The 18,950-nt window shown below is 31.3% G+C and overlaps 2 protein-coding genes across 2 annotated transcripts; one reads left to right on the forward strand and one right to left on the reverse strand.

Moving 5' to 3' along the window:
- The first annotated feature begins 4,992 nt into the window (after positions 1 to 4,992).
- On the forward strand, positions 4,993 to 6,784 carry LOC11417401 (psbP domain-containing protein 6, chloroplastic). The gene is made up of 3 exons (XM_003624856.4): positions 4,993 to 5,375; positions 5,440 to 5,756; positions 6,425 to 6,784. Exons 1-3 carry the CDS (start codon positions 5,084 to 5,086, stop codon positions 6,593 to 6,595), a joined length of 780 nt encoding a protein of 259 aa, XP_003624904.1. The 5' UTR covers positions 4,993 to 5,083; the 3' UTR covers positions 6,596 to 6,784.
- Positions 6,785 to 7,413: 629 nt separating this feature from the next.
- Positions 7,414 to 10,828, reverse strand: LOC11413294 (bZIP transcription factor 17). Its single transcript, XM_003624858.4, has 2 exons — positions 8,794 to 10,828; positions 7,414 to 8,114 (listed from the first exon to the last, which is right to left on the reverse strand). Exons 1-2 carry the CDS (start codon positions 10,655 to 10,657, stop codon positions 7,681 to 7,683), a joined length of 2,298 nt encoding a protein of 765 aa, XP_003624906.1. The 5' UTR covers positions 10,658 to 10,828; the 3' UTR covers positions 7,414 to 7,680.
- Positions 10,829 to 18,950: the final 8,122 nt, after the last annotated feature.

Consider the following 18,950-nt stretch of genomic DNA (forward strand, 5'->3'; position numbering starts at 1 on the left):
AGCTTGCATTTTTTAAGGAAGAATTCGTTCATTTTGAAGGTAACTTCGTTCATCTTCTTCTCCTTTTTCTCTGTTCGTTTTCGCCCTTTTTTTTTTTTTTTTTTTGCGTATGCATTGTTTAAGACTTATATTCTATGACTTGTTAATGCCCCACTTGGATTGTTTTTGCTTATGTAATCAAATCAGAGTTATGACTTATTACTATTTTAATTGGTATCTACAACATTTTTTATGTTGTTCTGCAAATTTATGCCTCAAGGATCAACTTGATTTCTGTTAATATAATTCAGGGACTTTTTTTATGGTTTTTAAAATACTTCAGGGATTAACACAAATAATTCAGGGATTAATCTGATGATAAAATTATAACATATATGCATCATTTCATTCATCTTCAACCTCTTTTTATGGTAAAATCATCACAACTCTACACAACCTTAGAACAATACATTAGCATGTTGCAAAACTCAAACAAGCAGATTATAACTATCATAAACTTAATCAACCTAAGTTCACTTCATATACAATCAACTTTGTCCATCAACGTTGCCCTCCAAACCTCGTCATTGCCACTTTCCTTAGCCTTAAGCATGGACTGAACCTTCTCCATCACTCTTGTCTTTCTTCCATGAGCAGCACCAATTCTATTGTTTTGAAAGTAACCTAGTTCTTCAGCTTCATCAACCCACACAAAATTCACAATTTTCAACATCATCCTGTACAAAGAAAATTCAGAATTAGTAGAAGTTAAATAAACAATTATGACATCACACAAGAATGGTTAAACAAACCTTTGGCAGAGGGCAAGCATAGAAAGACCTTTCTGGGTTTTTGAGAGTGTTGGCTTTTCTTACAGCACAAATTCTACCACACCAACATTCAAGCATTCTCACATCACTATTAAACATGTAGGATGAAGATGAAGCTTGACTTTGATAGCTCTTTTTGCCCATATGACTACCCCCATCATTTTAGATTCAATTTCAATAGTTTTGCTTGAATGAATTTTGCAGATTTTGGTTTTCAGATTCAATAAAAAAAAAAAAATTAGTGGTTTGGAATTTTTTGATTTGGGGAAGAACGTGACCACTAATTATTGGAAGAAAATTTGGAGATTTTGGAGTGTAGATTAAACATTGTAAAATTAGGGTTCCAATTTTATATATTTGGGGAAGAAATAGCCGTTGGAGATGGAAGAGAGTCGTTGGGGAAGAAGATCAATTTTCTGAAAATCAATCAACTTAGTCCTTGGATATTTAGGTCATTATCGGCCAACTTAGTCCCTGCTTACGTGACATGTGAAAGGTTAACGGTCACGTCAGCACCGTTAATCCTCAATTTGGACGGAGGGACAAAATTGATGGACATTTTACAAATTCAGGGACTATTTTCATATTTCGTTAAATTGAGGTACAAATTTGACCGATCAGTGCAAATTCAGAGATCAAGTTGATGATTCACTCTATCATTATACTTAGATATCTACACATTTATTTGGTTAAACAATATAGAGCATAAAAGCGGAGGGTGAAGCTTGGGGTTTGTACCAAGGCATTCGATGGATTTCTTCGTTAGGATACCACAATGTGATTTTTGAGCTTGATTGTAAAATGGTTGTGGATGATGTGCGCAATAGTAAGATGAATCTCGCTGAGTATGATTCGATTATCTAAAATTGTAGGATCTTACTTGATCACTATAACAAACTTTGTAGTTGTTTTTACTTGGCGTCAAGCAAACAGTAGCGTTCATGCTCTTGTACGAGAAACCTTATCCCATGCTTCACGCAGTACTTTTGATGTAATTCCTTTTTGTATCGTTACTATTATTATGAATGAAACACCTTAAATTTGTTTGCTAAAATAACAATTATAGAGCATTTTTAGCATACAGTTGCAAACAAAAAATGTGGATACATCTTTTGAAATTCGAATATTAATTTTTCATATGAAAGTCTAATCTATACCACAAAATTCAAACGTATTGGTAAAAATATATAGTTTTTATTGCGCAGTAAAAGTTAAAGATTTTTAATAATTTACTACCTCCTTTCCTAATTATAAGACCCTTTTGAAAAAATAATTTGCCCTTTGATATTTTCAAGTACATTAATTTTTTCTTTACCAACATACCCTTATTTATTTTGCATTTTTTTTGTTCAATCAACAATAAATATTATATTTAAAACATAAATCAACTCTATCTCTTAAGGATAAAATTGTAAAAATAATAGTAATTGTATACAAATTTAATACTACAACAAATTTTCTTAATCTCCGTAATTTTAGCAAAAGGCTTCTATATTTAGGGACGGAGGTAGTATAATTTAGTAAAATATTAATTTAGTGTCAACGAGGGATTTTTTTCTGGTCAAGTAGACTAGTGGCTAGAATTCACCTTTCAAGGTGAATAAGTGGGATGTCTGAAATTCGAACTTCAACCCCTGCATATAATTATGCATGTCCCTGTCAAGTGAGTTATGCTCATGGAAACCGTCAATGAGGGATTTTATTTCTTTTAAAGTGACGTAACTTTTATTTAATAATGACGGATCCAGGGAGTGGCACCCGGGGGCTTGGCCCCTCCCTCCCTCATCCACGTTAGTTAAATATTGAACCAGTATAATTGGGTTTTGTAAAAACAAATCTAATTAAGTAATAAAACAATTAAAAGGAAGTAAAGAAAAATATATAGTTTTAATTACGATAAACTTTTTAGTTTGAGTATATATTTTGAAGGCCTAAATCGTAATTTTTGACAAAACCGTAATTTTGGTTTCCATCCATCTATTTTTAATTGAGCAATTTCAGTCTTCCATTACATAAATTTTGAACAATTTATAATTTTGACCATTCAATTTGATAATATGGTAATAAATTGTTCACTTCCAACCTCTTGTATCTTTTCAATTTATCTTAGTTTGCCTTTATATGCTTTGTCACAACTCATTTTGACACTCCATTTTATAAGACTCTAAAATTAAAACCTTTGTTCTCAGGTCAGTCCACCTAATTTATTGTTATGTCATTGGATTGGATGATCAAAATATGTCTTGGTCAAAGATTCTGAAATGTGGAACTAAAATTGCACAATTAAAATTAGAGGGGATGGGGACCAAAATTGTGTTTTGCAAAATAAAAGGATTAAAACTGCATTTAAGTTTAAAATATATTAAAAATCAAAATTACTGATAAAAATGATTTATCATGTTTGAAACATATGAAGTACTAAAAATCTATATTAAATTAAATTAGTAAGTATTATTTAAAAAAAAATGTTAATGCAATGTATCATACTAATAAAAAAAGGGTGTTGTTCTAAAAAAAAAAGGTGTTAAAATTTACTTGTGCATGTTGTTCGATTTGATTCGATTTTAAAAAAGTTATTCAAAATCTGATTTGATCCAAATAATTTTCACAAGAAAAACATTGAAATGCATCTAATAATATTCGGTTTTGTGTAATTTTTAGTTTTTATAAATCGGTTTGTGGTTTTATTTCGGTTTGAATTTAAACATTTGTAAGTCAGAATTTGACAGAACGTGGTAATATTTTTGTCCAGAATGTACCCAAGCCTAACATGAAATGGACTTTGTCTTGAATACATGTTGCACTTTAAGTTTATACAAGCAAACCTTGGCAATAATCAAACATATCATGACTAACATCATACAATGATCCGTGAATCACGTCGAGAGCAGAGTTTACTCTCATTTATATACGATGGAGTGAGCAGATAACTAAGGGGGTGTATTGAATCATGATTCTAAGGGATTTTAAAAGACTTTTTTATTATGAAAAAGTCTTGTGGTATTCAATCAAGACTCTTTCCAATTTAAAAAAAGTCTTGTGGTATTCAATCAAGACTCTTTCCAATTTAAAAAAAGTCTTGTGTTATTCAATCAAGATTCCTTGTCATTTAAAAAAAGTTTTGTGGTATTCAATCAAGACTCTTAATCACTTAAAAAAAGTCCAGTGGTATTCAAAACCATTCAAATTTCGAAGGATTGTTTAATAAATCAGATTTTGATGGATTTTGTGGGATTTTCTAGTGAAATTTTAGCATGAAAAAGTCTTTCATGAAAACATGAGATTTCTTAGGATTGTTTTTTTCTTTTAAGATTTTACTATCTCTCTCTCTCCTCGCTTCTCTCTCACTCTTTCTTTTCCTCTCCTCTCTCTCTTCTTCCTTCTCTCTCTCTCTCTCTCTCCTCCCTTCTCTCTTAACTCTCTTTTCCTCTCCCCCCCCCCCCCTCTCTCTCTATATATATATATAGCTCTCCTGTAAAAAATAAAAGAGTTTTTATTGAGATTTTGTGAAAGAGAGTGTGTTATGATGTTTTTTTCAATTTTTTTTTTTGAAGGAAGATATTTTTTTCAATTATTTCTTAAAATTCATAAAATCTGTTGAAATCTCTTGAAATCCATAAAATCATTTCAAATCCTTTAAAATCTTATGAATTAAATCCATTGAAATCCTTAATAATATTTTAAAATCATCAAATTAATCAAAATCCATCAAAGTCTTTTAAAATCCTTAAGACTTTTTTAAACAAAAATTGTCCTTTAAAATCCTAATCCAATACACCCTCCTAAATAATTTCAAGAATGGGGCTAAAAACTATTTCTTTAATTTTTATAGTAACTCTTGTATGATGTTTGTACGTAGACAAGCTAATGAGGTTGATCATAAATTAATTAAGGTAGCTACGTTGTGTGAGTTTATAAATTTTGATCGATATATCAAATTATATTAAATACATGTTGATTCCTCAAATGTTACAAGTACATTGTAGTAAAAAAAAAATGGTCATACTAGCTAATAACCCTAGAAGATAAATTTTATATTGAAAAAAATCACTTTTTACACTTTTAATAATTTAACTACAGAAGTTTCAAAATAATTTAAGTAGGGTCCATTATGTATGTGTGTGTCCAAGATGTTATATGTAGTAAAGTTTGATCCACTACTTATCACATGATATCATTATTTTCACAATGGATAAGGTGCATAGTAACCAAAAAAAATCAACATTGAACCTTGTCCCTTCCTTCCTTCACACATTCCACTGATCATTCAGAAAATGGCAACCTCTCCATTCACCTCCCTTTTCCCATTCACATCTTCATCAACTACATCTCATTCAAAGCTCTCACATTTTCGTGCATTCATCAAAGCCTCATCTTCTATCTCAGTTCCAAGAAGAGAATTCTTGAAGGGCATTGCTCTTTCACTACCACTTATTGCTCTCACAGAACCACCACAGTCACAAGCTAGAGAAGTTTCAGTTGGTTCTTTCCTCCCTCCTTCATCATCAGACCCTTCTTTTGTTCTCTTCAAAGCTTCTCCTAAAGATACTCCTGCCCTTCGTGCTGGTACATTGATTGATCTTTCAATTTTGTTCTTTACAATTGATAGTCTAGATTTAGTTCTTTGCAGGAAATGTGCAGCCATACCAGTTCATCCTTCCCCCAACATGGAAACAGCTTCGGATAGCAAACATACTATCAGGAAACTACTGTCAACCAAAATGTGCAGAGCCATGGGTGGAGGTTAAATTTGAAGATGAAAAACAAGGAAAAATTCAGGTTGTGGCTTCACCTTTGATACGCCTAACCAACAAACCAAATGCAACAATTGAGGACATCGGGAGCCCAGAAAAGCTTATCGCTTCTCTTGGTCCATTTGTCACCGGAAACACTTTAGATCCGGATGAGCTCCTCGAGGCTTCAGTTGAAAAGATTGATGATCAGACGGTATGTTTGCTCTCTATAGCCTATGTTATCTAAAAAATTTATGATTTTATTTTGTTTTAAGTTGTTAGAAAATGAGAAAATGGGAAAGAACAGGTTTACCTATCATAGTCACAAAATCAATTATATAAACTTGAGTGTCATCATCCTCCTACCATAAGTTATGCTGAGGGAATTAGAATGTTTAGTTCTAGCATTTCACTTAAATGTGCAATGTAGAAGAGATTCAAACACACACATATACACTAGTTGCTGGTTGAATATGGTTAGCATGGAAATTGTTAGAATAGCAAATCCAATTCTAAAATAAGAAGATAAATAAACACACAAGAGCACAACGGTTAATCACGAAATTCGGTCAATTATGTCTATGTCTCCAACAACAGATTGATTGTTGTAGTTTTCTATTATGCAATGAATTAGAATTTCAGGGTACAAAACTTAGTTCAAATATAACTGTCTCAAATCCTCCTAATTTACAAATTTACCCCTGAACTGTACGTCAGGGGTTCGTCCACTATGTTCGAGTGTCTGTCCACTTATTAGCGAATATGAATCATACTCAACAGGCTCTCATCATTTTTTTGGGTCCAAACTGCTGCTTGAAATGTAAATGTTATCTGTTGTTGGCAACTATTAGTGACTAACATGGCTGAAAATGGTGTCTGCAGTACTACAAATATGTGCTTGAAACTCCATATGCTCTTACTGGTTCACACAATCTTGCTAAAGCAACCGCAAAGGGAAACACTGTTGTTTTGTTTGTGGCTAGTGCCAATGACAAGCAGTGGCAAACTTCTGAGAAGATTCTAAAGACCATGCTTGATTCCTTTAAAGTTTAGTTTTCTGTTATTAAAGGTAAATAAGATAACTTTACCTTCTGTTTATTTCCTTGTAGTTTTTTGTTTATACAGGATTATTAGGCAAGAGTTGTATTGGTCCCCATTTGAATTTTTTGATCTGAAGTTGCAATCATATCTTCATGTCTTAATAGAACAACTTGTTCTTGTCAATGCTCTATCCAGATAGAATCCAGCAATCTTCTAGCCATTTTATTTTATTACCTTCGGTGAGGAAATACACCTTTGGATACAGTTGTACAAAATTTCAGTTATAAAAAAGAAGTGCAAAATCTCAATGACCTCCTTATATGTATTCTCTTCACCCTGATCATTGAAACGTATCCTTTTTGCGGCAGTTTTTTATTTTCATCTGCTGAATCTCAGATATTGTTTGTCGTAAGAGCCAAACAAAGACCAAAACAAGATAACCGCTCCTTGTATTGACAAGGAAGAAACGCTAGTGTTTTTACAAAACAACCTAACAAAACAAGTTGATTTTGAAAGGAGAATTCAAAATAGTACTTAAGAGTCAAACAAAGACCAAAAGATAACCACTCCTTCCTTGTATTGACACAGAAGAAATAGTGTTTTTACAAAACAACCAAACAAAACAAATTGATTTCAAAAGGAGAATTCAAAATAGTTTTAAAAACAATCTCGGTCATAAAAATAGTTGTTTCGGCTTTTAGTTTTGGTCTTTTCTGTCTTCCAAAAACAATGACGACGAAAAAAGAAAGCTCAGAAGCTCTTCTCCTCCCTATTGATCTCCCAGACTTTTACAAGACCACGTTTAAAGTTCAAACACACTGCAATATGAATTCAACAACACATGAAAGGGATCAACTTGTAAATTATAAGCGACCATATATTATTATTTATTAAGTTTCTAAGAAATGTCTCAACTCAGTACATAGACAGTTGATCAACGCCAGCTTCTAAAGTACAACTCAGTTTTTGGTACACAAGGCCTGCTATTTTAAATATGTTGTTATTTACAAAACTGGAGCCTCTGTTTCTTTCCCTCCCATTCCACCACATCTATAACTCTAGGGTTAGATAAGCTTGTATCAAAATGGGAAAGGTTGTCAAACATAAGCTGTTACCAAAGGAGAAACACGGGGAAGACCACATGAGTAAGTCACATACTTGACACTGTCGATTAACACAACCACGAAAATCCGAGAGAGCGACTTCGGAGCCATCATGCCATCAACATCGCCATCTCCTACCTCTTTGGGATCAACAAGCACAGAAACGACCATAGATGATTTATTGCCGGGGAGGTGGTCTTTTGGCAAATTTCTTGCACGCTCTTCAGTTATGTTCAGACGGGTTCCAGGAAGTGGATCTGGGAGGGTGTGGAGGATTCTTCTGTTCCTGCTCTTGTTGACATTGGTGGAATTTTGACGGTTTTCGGAAGAAATATTTGCCACTGCTGCTGCTGGAACTATTGCTCCAGGAGCTGGAGAAACATCAAACTGGAAAACTTCAGTACACATGCCAGAACTTAGCATTGGACCTGCATCATGGAACCAGAAAATTCAGAATAATTTCAATGTTTTATGTGCTTCGAAATAGGCAAACAGGTACATATGTCAGGCATAAAACTTGTACAACAAGCAAAAAATATCGCATAAGCATGATTGAGAGGTGGACAACATGAAGGAGTTGGTTTCGGTTCTTGTATTCAAAAGAGATCTTGGATGATGATTGTAATTATGGCATAAGAAAAGCTATTTCACAAATACAGCAATGAACAAAGAGTGCAACAATTAATGGAGATATTTGTTAATTAACCACAGATAAAACCAACTTAGAGACTCACGAGGAATTCAAGAACTCTATCTAACCAAGTTTGGAAGACATCTGAAACAACCAAAGGAAACTTGTTGCAGAAATAATTACAAGACACAAGTTTTTAATTACCAAACAACACGATAGGTTTTTTATCAACGGTAACCAAGGAATGACCAACACAAAATATGTGAGCTTAAATATAAAAATTATCACCAAAAGACTAACATCACCAAAATTGAATACACTGAACCTATAATATGAGCTACCCAAAGGCAAACATGTGATTAGATAGCAACAAATAAAACATGATATAATTAGCACAAGAGAATGTATCATTCCTACCAAACCATCTATACGGTAAAATTAGAGGACATGCATAATAAAGGATAAAGGATATTCACCTGCAATTCCTTCACGGAACCACTGTTGCATTTTACCATCAGTTGCAGAAGACTTCATATGGTCCTTCAAGGTTTTAGTTGAACCAGAGCCAATAGCCCTCCTCTGTTCAGCAGAAACCCTATACACATTTGGATGTTGACCTCTATTTCTTCCAACTTCAGGAATTGCCAATGCAGAATCCCGAATGGCCAGACCAGTTTCACTCTTCTCCTTCTTCCCCTGAGCATCTTGAGATGCCATGGCTTTCTCACTGGCCATAATAGAATGGATTATCAAGTTTCCATCGATCTTCACCAGCTTATCATTCCTAGGAACATACAAAGAAGCAAGCAGTGGCTCGCTAGCATTGTCCCGATGACCGAAACAACTCGAGTCTTTCCGATCATTCATTTCTTCACCTAGTTTCCTCCCTCTTTCATAATTATTCCTATCAGAAATACCAAATCTCCCATTGGGAAACCCTGCTTCCCCATTCCTTCCAGATTCATTCATATGACCATTTACAGGCCAAATCTTCCCTCCACCATGACCATAAAACCATCTATCACTAACATAACTAGACCTACCAGAAACATTATCCACTAAACCACCAAACTTAAAATCTACCAAAGGAACAAGCCCACCAAAAAGCATAATACAGAAAAACAAACCCAACAAACTAATACTAGCAACTTTCTTAGTTTTCACCTCACTCTTCTTACTCTCACTCTTTTTACTCTTCGAAGCCGCAGCAGTTGGCTGAGGCTTCAACCTCGGAATCGGAACCAAAGGAACCTGAGAACCTTGAGGTTTAACAACATAAGGAGCACAGGGCATCCATGCATAAGGCATAGGTGCCATTCCTGGATGCGGTGGGTACATAGCGGCACCAGGTGGTGGTGGTGGACACATCACACCACCACTCAATTGTTGCCTAAGTGTAGCATTCTCAGCCATAACATAAGTAATCTTACTACTCAAATCAGTAATTGTTGAATGCATTGATCTCACTTTCTCCTCAAGCTCCTCCACATAATGCTTCTTCCTCTGCCTTGAAAGCTGTGCACTTTCTCTATTCCTCATCAACCTTGCTTTCCTCTTCTCATCCTCATCTTCAATTCCATCAAAACCAGATTGAGCTTGTTGTTGAAATTGCTGTTGTTCCGTCCTCTCCATCGACAACGACCTTCTACTACATTTCGAGGTTCGATTCTCAGCACTTTCATGGCTATTCTCTTTCTTCCTCTTCAGATCACAGCCTTTAACAACACTACCCTCCAATTTCACATCCTCCTTCACATTTTCATTTTCATGAAAAGATGAAACATCCCTCTCGGGTGAATTCATCGCTTCATAAACACCCGATCCACCGTTCCCCGATCCCTGAGACGAAGCCGGTCCATTCGAAGACTCTTCCCGTTCCCGGTAAGAATTTTCAGTATTTTCATTTTCAGTCTCCGGCAACGAAAAGCTCAAAACTTTCACATCAGCTGAATTTTCTTTTTCATCATCATCCGCAACTGAATCCAAATTCAAAAACCTAGAAACACCAGGACTCTGATCACCGGAAACCACAGAAGCACCTGATTCCGGCGAATTATCAATCACATGCGAAATTGGAACGCCATCAGCGTTGCATGCATCATGAAAAAGATAATCATCAGTCTCCGACGGGATTGGGAGATTATCTAGATCATCAAACGTGATTTCGAAATCGCCAAGGAAATCGAGATCGGGATCTGAATCGTTGAAGAAAGAGTCAAATGAAGGAAGAGCAGTGTTGTTGAATTCGCCACCGTAGTCGTTGAAATCGAGATCAGACGACGGTGGTTGTTCAGGTGGTTGTTCCGGCGGTGGTTGAAAGGTGAGAATTGAATCAGCCATGGATTAGGGTTTTGGAGAATGATGAAGATTTCAGAAATTGAGAATTTGGGTCGTTATTTGATTGAAGTCGTGCGCGTGAACACACGCGTTTTAGAGTTAGTAGTTTCTGCGAAAGTTTCTGTGAAAAACTGATACTGTTTTTTTTGTTTATTGTTTGAGAGAAGTGAAGAAGAGATTACATATACGGACATATTAATAGGAGTAAGAGTCATGGTGGATAAGATTCCCTTTATCAGCCAATATAAACATATAGTAGTATTAATTAATTTTTTTACTTTATTAAAAAAATACTATTATACTTTTTTATATAAAGAATGTAAATATTATATTGTTTTACCTTAATTATGTTTAAGAAAGTTTATTAAAAAATTATAATAAAAATAGAGTAAGAGTCAAGCAAAGATAATGTGGCATTTATGTGGTCAAAAATTTTAATAAAAATGGTCAATGAAAACAAAAAAAGAAAAAGCATATGTTGAATTAATATATGTGTTTTTTTCTATTTTTCACTATTTTGATTATAAATATATTACTCAGAATTTAAGTGTTATTTTTATCCATTTTTCACTATCTTGATTATAAAAATATTATTTAGTATTTACAATAGTAATATTTTATTAACTTTTTATTTTTATAATAAAGGTGACTTTTAAAAAAATTATGATTAGATACAAATAATTTTAAAAACTTTTTTAAGGACAAATTTGATGGACGAGGGTAAATTTAGGGACCTTTTAGATTATTTTAATAGTTTAGAGAACAAATTGACTAGAGATTGATAGTTTATATATTAAATTGAGAGTTTATTTTTTTTAATACCAAATTTTTAAGATGTTTATAATTAATGTCGAAGAATTTTAATGATATATTAATTTTGACTAATTAAAGGTCTAAATATTATTCTTTAAAAAAAAAAAAGGCCAATATTATAGCAATCAATCAATTGAATCCTAGTTTAGGGTCTTGGTTGATTGTCAGGATAGGGAGTAAGGCAGAATATGATACATTAATCATATCCTGCTTAAATCACATGTTTGATGCACCAAAAGTATATGATAAAATAAACTATTTTCCTATCATATCCTGACTTTCCTTTGTAATTTATATCATGAGGATAGGTTGGGTTAGAAACTATCCTGATGGGATTAGAAGATCATTCCTTATTTATTATCTTTGATATTCTACTATTTTGAAAATATTGTCATTTTTAAAATAATGATAGCATATGTATTTTCTATTATAATTAATAGCATACCATTTTTACAATATTTCATTAATTATGAGAGCAATTTTTTCATTTAATTATAATGATATCATGTTTGTTATCATGTGCGCGTAAAATACATGATAGGATTAATGTTTATCATGTCCTTGTCATATCGTAGAGATTTGATAACGACATACACCCTCCCTCCGGTCATTAATATAAGCAAAAATTCACAATTTAGATACATTCAATTAATGATGCATGTGACATATAATAAAGACCATATACATCATTAATTGAATGTATCTAAAAAGTGAATTTTTGCTTATATTAGTGACCGGAGGGTGTATGAGATATGCATTATAATTTTACAAATTAAAAAAATAGAGTAATAGTCATTTTGATCCATAAATGTATAACGAGTAGTCACAATAGTCCATCAATGTATCAAATTTTAAAATAGTCTCTAATTGTTCACTTCGTTGATCAAAATAGTCTCTAACTTTAAAATATTTTGTCAATATTGTCATATTAGTCTTTCAGTATACTTACTTATTGTTATATCAATCATTATAAATACTTTTTTATTTTTATTTTGGTCAAGAATACTTATTTATTATTATTTCAATTCCTACAAGAAATAAATTATTGTTAGTATTAAGGGATTATTTTAGCGTCAGAGACTTTAAATTGCACAATTATATTAAGGACTACTTTGAAATTTGAATACATTAAAAGCCTACTCTGACCGCTCCTTATACATTCGAGGACAAAAACGACGGTTACTCCTAAAAAAGTACTCTCTCAAAAATGAGAGAAATTCTAATTCGATAATTTTAACAAAAAAAATACATCGGGACTATTAAATAAATAAGTAATTTTTTTGTCAAAAGAATAAGTAATTTTAATTAATTTTGAAAAAAGTCATAAGAAAATAAATAATTTTCGTATATGTGAATGAAAAAACTTCTTTGTAAGAAAAAAAATTAAAAAGCTTCCATTATAATAAAAACTATATTAATCCTTCAAATAAAGTTGTTAAATCTTTAAATTAATATTCATATTTTTGTTATTATCTAAAAAAATTAAAATATCTATTAAAGATTTGTCAAATAAATATAATTTACAACTATGTTCTTCATTTACTATTGAATGAAAAAGTTGAAATACCTATTAAAGATTTTTTTTGGATCTGTTTGACCGTCTTGGTCGATATGACAACGATAAATAAAATAATAGAGTTGAAAAAGGATATGACATAAATATGATAAATTCATGTGTATCTTTCAAAATTTTAAATTTTTTTACGATCATGTTTAAAATATTATAAGAATTTATCTCAAAAAATTAGAATATTTTAACAAAATATGAATTAAATATAAATTTTCATGTTTTTTGCGCTTAAAAATTCATATTTAATTTATACTATGTTAAAAATGATAAATTTTTTGTGAAAGATATTTATATTATCATTATTATTCCTACAAAAATTCATAAAAAAAAAAACTTAATAAATAGATATGAGTTGACTTAAAAAGATAAATCAAAAGTGATCATCGAAATTTTTTAAAAGACAAAAAGTCAAAGAATTTTTTTAAAAACTAAAACGAAAAATTGAAATATTTACATTAAAAAACATTTTTTTTAAGGTGCATTAAAAAAATATAGAATAAATAGTCACTTTAGTCTCCGACTCTGCACCTCGTTGTCACAAAGGCCTCTGACTCAGGATTAAATACAAAGAAGTCTCTGACTGTGTACTTTCGTTATTGTAAAACCCTAAACCCCACATATCATTTTCTAATATAAATATAATAATTATTAAAGCACGCAAGGGTGTCACACATCTTCATCCATTCAAAAGTACTTTATTTAGATTAAAAAAAAAAAAGTCGCAACATAATAGTTTTCAAAAACTTTAAAGTATACATCTCTTCACAATTTTAACAAAAACTACTTTCAATAAAATTCTAAAACATAGTCTAAAATAAAATAAATCTCCAATCCCTACTGTCACAGATCAGAACTTCGACTCAATAAAGACTTCCAAAAGCGATAAGCAAACGGGTAGGCTCCAAAGCCTTCCTTAGACACTCACTGCTACTAAACTTTTTCTTCCTGCAAATCTACACCACAAGGATGCAGGCGCCCTACCCGCCACTAGAGGGTGAGAATATATCCAACACAAGAGATGCATAATCACATGTATATATCCAGATAAAAGAACACAACAATTACATTTAGACATATATGCATCACAGTCAGATAATATTCACATTTAAATATAAAATTTCATTTAGTAAAAATCAAATAGGCGTCAATCAACATCTTGTAATAACATATAAGTATCAACAACATTTAAACACTTATACAACATAATCATAATAGTCCGATTTGTATTTTTTTGTGAAAGATATTTATATTATTATTATTATTCCTACAAAAATTCATAAAAAAACTTAATAAATAGATATGAGTTGACTTAATAAAATACAAATCATTCACACATAATCATGTAGAAGCATGTCATCGAATATCACATCTTTAAACACTTACACAACTTAAAATATCACATCTTACACATCTTCAAATAGACCTACAGTTATGTATGCAATGTCTCTAACTCAACTCTATCTGCATGTGGTACCGGTTTTGGATATCAGAGTTATGTTACTGATTAATCCTCCATCTTTAAATCACATCTTTAAATCGGACTGACCATGAATGCATGAACACCAGGTAATGACTCAACAAATGCACATCTTTAAATGACACGACAAAAACACATCTTTAAATAGCATCATCGTCAAATATCACATCTTTATATAACACATCTTCAAATAGCAAATCTTTATATAACACATTTTTAAATAGCATCATCATCGAATATTACATCTTTATATAACACATTTTAAATCACACATCTTCAACTAGCACATCTTTATATAACACGTCTTTAAATCACACATCTTTAAATAACACGTCATCAAATATTCACATCTTTTAAAAATAAAATAAAAATAACATCATTTAATATCTCATCAATTCAATTCACTATAACAATTATCTTCAAAAATTCACTTTAAAAATATAATATATTATTTCAAACTAAATTAGTATTGAATCTTCGATCGATCAAACATACATATATTGTAACAAAAAAAAACAAACATACATGTATGACAAAAATCTAATAGTAGTGTCGCAAGTCATTATCATCACAGCCAACGAGTCACAATTAAAAGGACACAAAAGATAGCGACATGATTAATATAGGTATCTCATAAACTAGTTCATATCCAGTATCTTTGTAAAATCACATTAAAGTATATAAATTCAATTTATAGTATAATAATAATAGTTGGAGGTATATTCCCTAAAAAAAAAAATAGTTGGAGGTATATGTCGAACAGTAACTAGACACTTCAAAACACTAAAAACTAGTTAAAGGAACATATATATTATTAATTTTACGTTTGCTTATATATTTATAACTCAACATAACCACAATTAAACCACGAATTTAACACATCAACATCGTGAATTTAGAAACAATCACAGCAACAAAGTAGAACACAAATTTAACATCTCAATTCATTAAAAGATTATGAAAACAAAGAAGAAAAACATAAACCCTTCAATACTCATATATTCATCCAATCCTTACGATAAATAAACCTCCCCCTTACCTCTAGTTTTGCCGTCGAGATCTCTCCCTAAACTCTTCTCTCTCTGCCTCTTTTTTCCACAACCCTATTTTTTCTTTTGCATCTTTGTTTCTCTCTTTATCGGTAACCCTTTTTCTCTAATTTTATTCTCTATTTGTAGCAGTGGCGGAGCCAGGAATATTCTAAAGCCCGGGCAAAAAAAAAATTGCAACACATTTATAGGGCGTACATAAGAAATTGCAAGCAAATAATAAAAAATGTAAAGAAATTGCCCAATTTATAGGGGTTTATATAAGAAATTCATAGGGATTTACACAAGAAATTGCAAAAAATTTGGCCCGGAGCCCGGGCGAGTGCCCGGGGTCGCCGGGTCTTAGAACCGCCCCTGATTTGTAGGCTCTAATTGAGTTTGTTACTAATCTTTTCAGGTTACTATTTGTACCTCTAGATCTTGTTACTATTTTTTTTTATAACTACACCACCTTGCGTACTCACACCTTTCTCTGCTTAAATCATTAAAACACTACTGAGCTCACTAACTACACTTCTTTTCTACAAAATTTTACAAATCCACCTCCATTCGCACTCTACTTTCTTATTCTCTCTAAAAACTCTATTTTCTTTCTAAACATTATTTTCTCTCTTTAACCGATAAACCAACCCATCTACATTCTCCTTACCCATTCTTCCAATAAATAAGAATATTTAAATTAATACTACCTAACAACCAATACTAATAATAATAATAATAGTACTAATAAATTAATATTTAAAATTTGGGGTGTTACAGTTATCACTTTAGTCTCTGACGTTAAATAATTTTGTTAAATGATAATGTTGCACAGGTTATACGATGACAGGGATTTGATGTGTCACAGGGAATAAAGTGAAAATAGAAAATGAACACTTTGTTCCATGGACCAAAAATTAATATCCCCAAGTTGAATTTCAAATCCCTAAATCTCAAATTCTTAAATGTCATATAATTCTCTCTTTTGTTCAAAATCAATTTTCCATTTAAACACCAACTTACTATAAGATCCATGATTATGCATACTTACTATCAGTTAAGTCTCTAACAGTGCAATGTACTCTTGTTATGGTCACTGGCAAGTTGTTAGTTTAACAGAATGCTACCTACTAACAGTAATAAGACATAATGTCAAAATAATTTCATTAAGACATAATGTCAAAATAATTTCATAATTGAATACCAAAATGTTTTCGTAACATAACTATTAAATCATTATATAAAGGTCAGCCATAGAGAATATTCACGTATATACCATCACTATCAAATACCAATTCCTTTGAATACTTAAGGTATTGTTGGAACTGAAGAAAGTAAAGGGAAAGATAGCTTTGAGGACAAAAACTTTCTTGAAATTCGAACTTCCATAATTTGGATCTATTTCACTGTAGCGAGGAAAGATTGTTTTGGGTGGGGTCCATGCTTAGAATTGTTTCCGCTCTATATTGGACGGAAAGGCACAGAAGGGGCTCAAAGTCTAGTATAGCCTTGCCGTTTTCTATTTTTTAATGAATACAAATCTACTTTAAGCAAATATTTTTTTAAATTGCAAATCAAAAGCATATGTATACAGTTCAACGATTCAAGAAATAGTAATATTGCCTAATATTTTGGCAATTAATATGCTTCCCTCAGCGGTCACTTCGGTCTATCATTTTTTATTTTAATTTATAACATAATATAACGTTACTTATTTAAATCTTTAAATTATATAAATAAATACTTAAAATATTATCTAGAAGTCCTAGCTCAACTGGCAAAAATGCCGATATTGTTAGGCTGGATGCCATGACCGGGGTTCGAACCCCGGTACCTCCACTTATGTGTGAGTTTATAATGGCTTTGCCATTTCGTCTATCTACCAAAAAAAAAAAAAAAACTTAAAATATTATATCTATTATGTAGGGATATTTATGTCAATTTACTAACAATATAACTATCTTTCCTTTCGCTTTCCTCATACTATCACTTAAACCAAACAATTAAATAATCATCTCATTTTCCACTTACTTTCTATTCACTTTCATTCATTCAACAATCTTTCATTTTACTATTTTTCCTTTCACTTTCTTTGATTATCCAAACAGAACCTTATGGTTCAGGACATAATTTTTTCATCAAGAGAGTAAGAATGTTGTGTTTGTTGTGTAATCTAGTTGTTTCTCGTTACTTTCTTTCTTTCTTTCTTTCTTTCAATTCCATTTTTATTCAATGTGTTTTATTAAAGTTGTTTTACTTTTCTTTCACGAATGTAGGAGGAGTAACTTAGGGTCTGTTTGGTTAACCCCAAAAAAGAGCTTTTAGCTTTTAGCTTATAAGTTTGTTTGACTAAAAAAGCTCTGTCTGGTAACACTTTTTCACCATGAGCTTATAGTTTATTTCACGAGCTTATAAGCTATTTTTCAGAAGCTATTCCAAGTAGCGTTTGAGCTTATAGCTTATAGCTTTTCACTTTTTCTTCCAATTTTACCCTTATTATTTCATTTAAATTGTATTTTTATCCATTATAATTTTTATAATAAGCTACGTAATAAAAACAATTATCCCTTTATTTCAATTTTTGTATATATATATCAGCTGACCTTTTTTTTTTTTTTTTTGAAAAAATATATACCTTCGTTTTTTTTTACGAAACAAAATACTATTATTCTATTAGTGTTACTTTTTTTTTTTGAGGTAAGTGTTATTTCCTTTATTCTCTGTTATTAGTATTACTCTATTAGTGCTACCTTTTTTTTTTTTGTTTTTGAGGTAAATGTTATTTTTTTTTTTATAAAGTGGAAACACTTAAATGATAATAAATGTAAGATAAAATTTTAGTGAATAAAATTTAATTTAATTTATAATACATATGATATATTAAATTAATAAATTTAAAGTATTTTTTTAAAGAAAAATTAGTTTACAAAATTACAAATACTTAAATTAATGATATAATTTTTATTATGAATTAAGAATACCCTTTATGTCATTTTACATTTATCAGCTAGTTGAACCGCTATTTTTACCAAACACTTCAGTTAGCTTATCAGCTAAAAGCTATCAGCTAGCTTATCAGCTATCCGCTATTTTTACCAAACAGAACCTTAGTGTTCATAGTTCAGTTTGAAAGGGAATTATAACTATTTTAATTGTTTAATGTCAGTAGGTAACATTCTGTTAAACTAACTATTACTGGGGATCATAGTGAGATTATATGTTTACTGTTAGGGACCAATAGTAAGTATGTATAGTCAGATACCTAACAGTAAATTGATGTTTAATGAAAAATTAATTTTGAACAAAAGAGAGAATTAGATGACATTTAAGGATTTGAAATTTAGGATTTTAAAATTCAATTTGAGGATGTTGATTTTTGATTCAGGGATCAAAGTAACAATTTTTTAC

This window comes from Medicago truncatula, chromosome 7, assembly GCF_003473485.1.
Source record: "Medicago truncatula cultivar Jemalong A17 chromosome 7, MtrunA17r5.0-ANR, whole genome shotgun sequence".
Classification (NCBI taxonomy): domain Eukaryota; kingdom Viridiplantae; phylum Streptophyta; class Magnoliopsida; order Fabales; family Fabaceae; genus Medicago; species Medicago truncatula.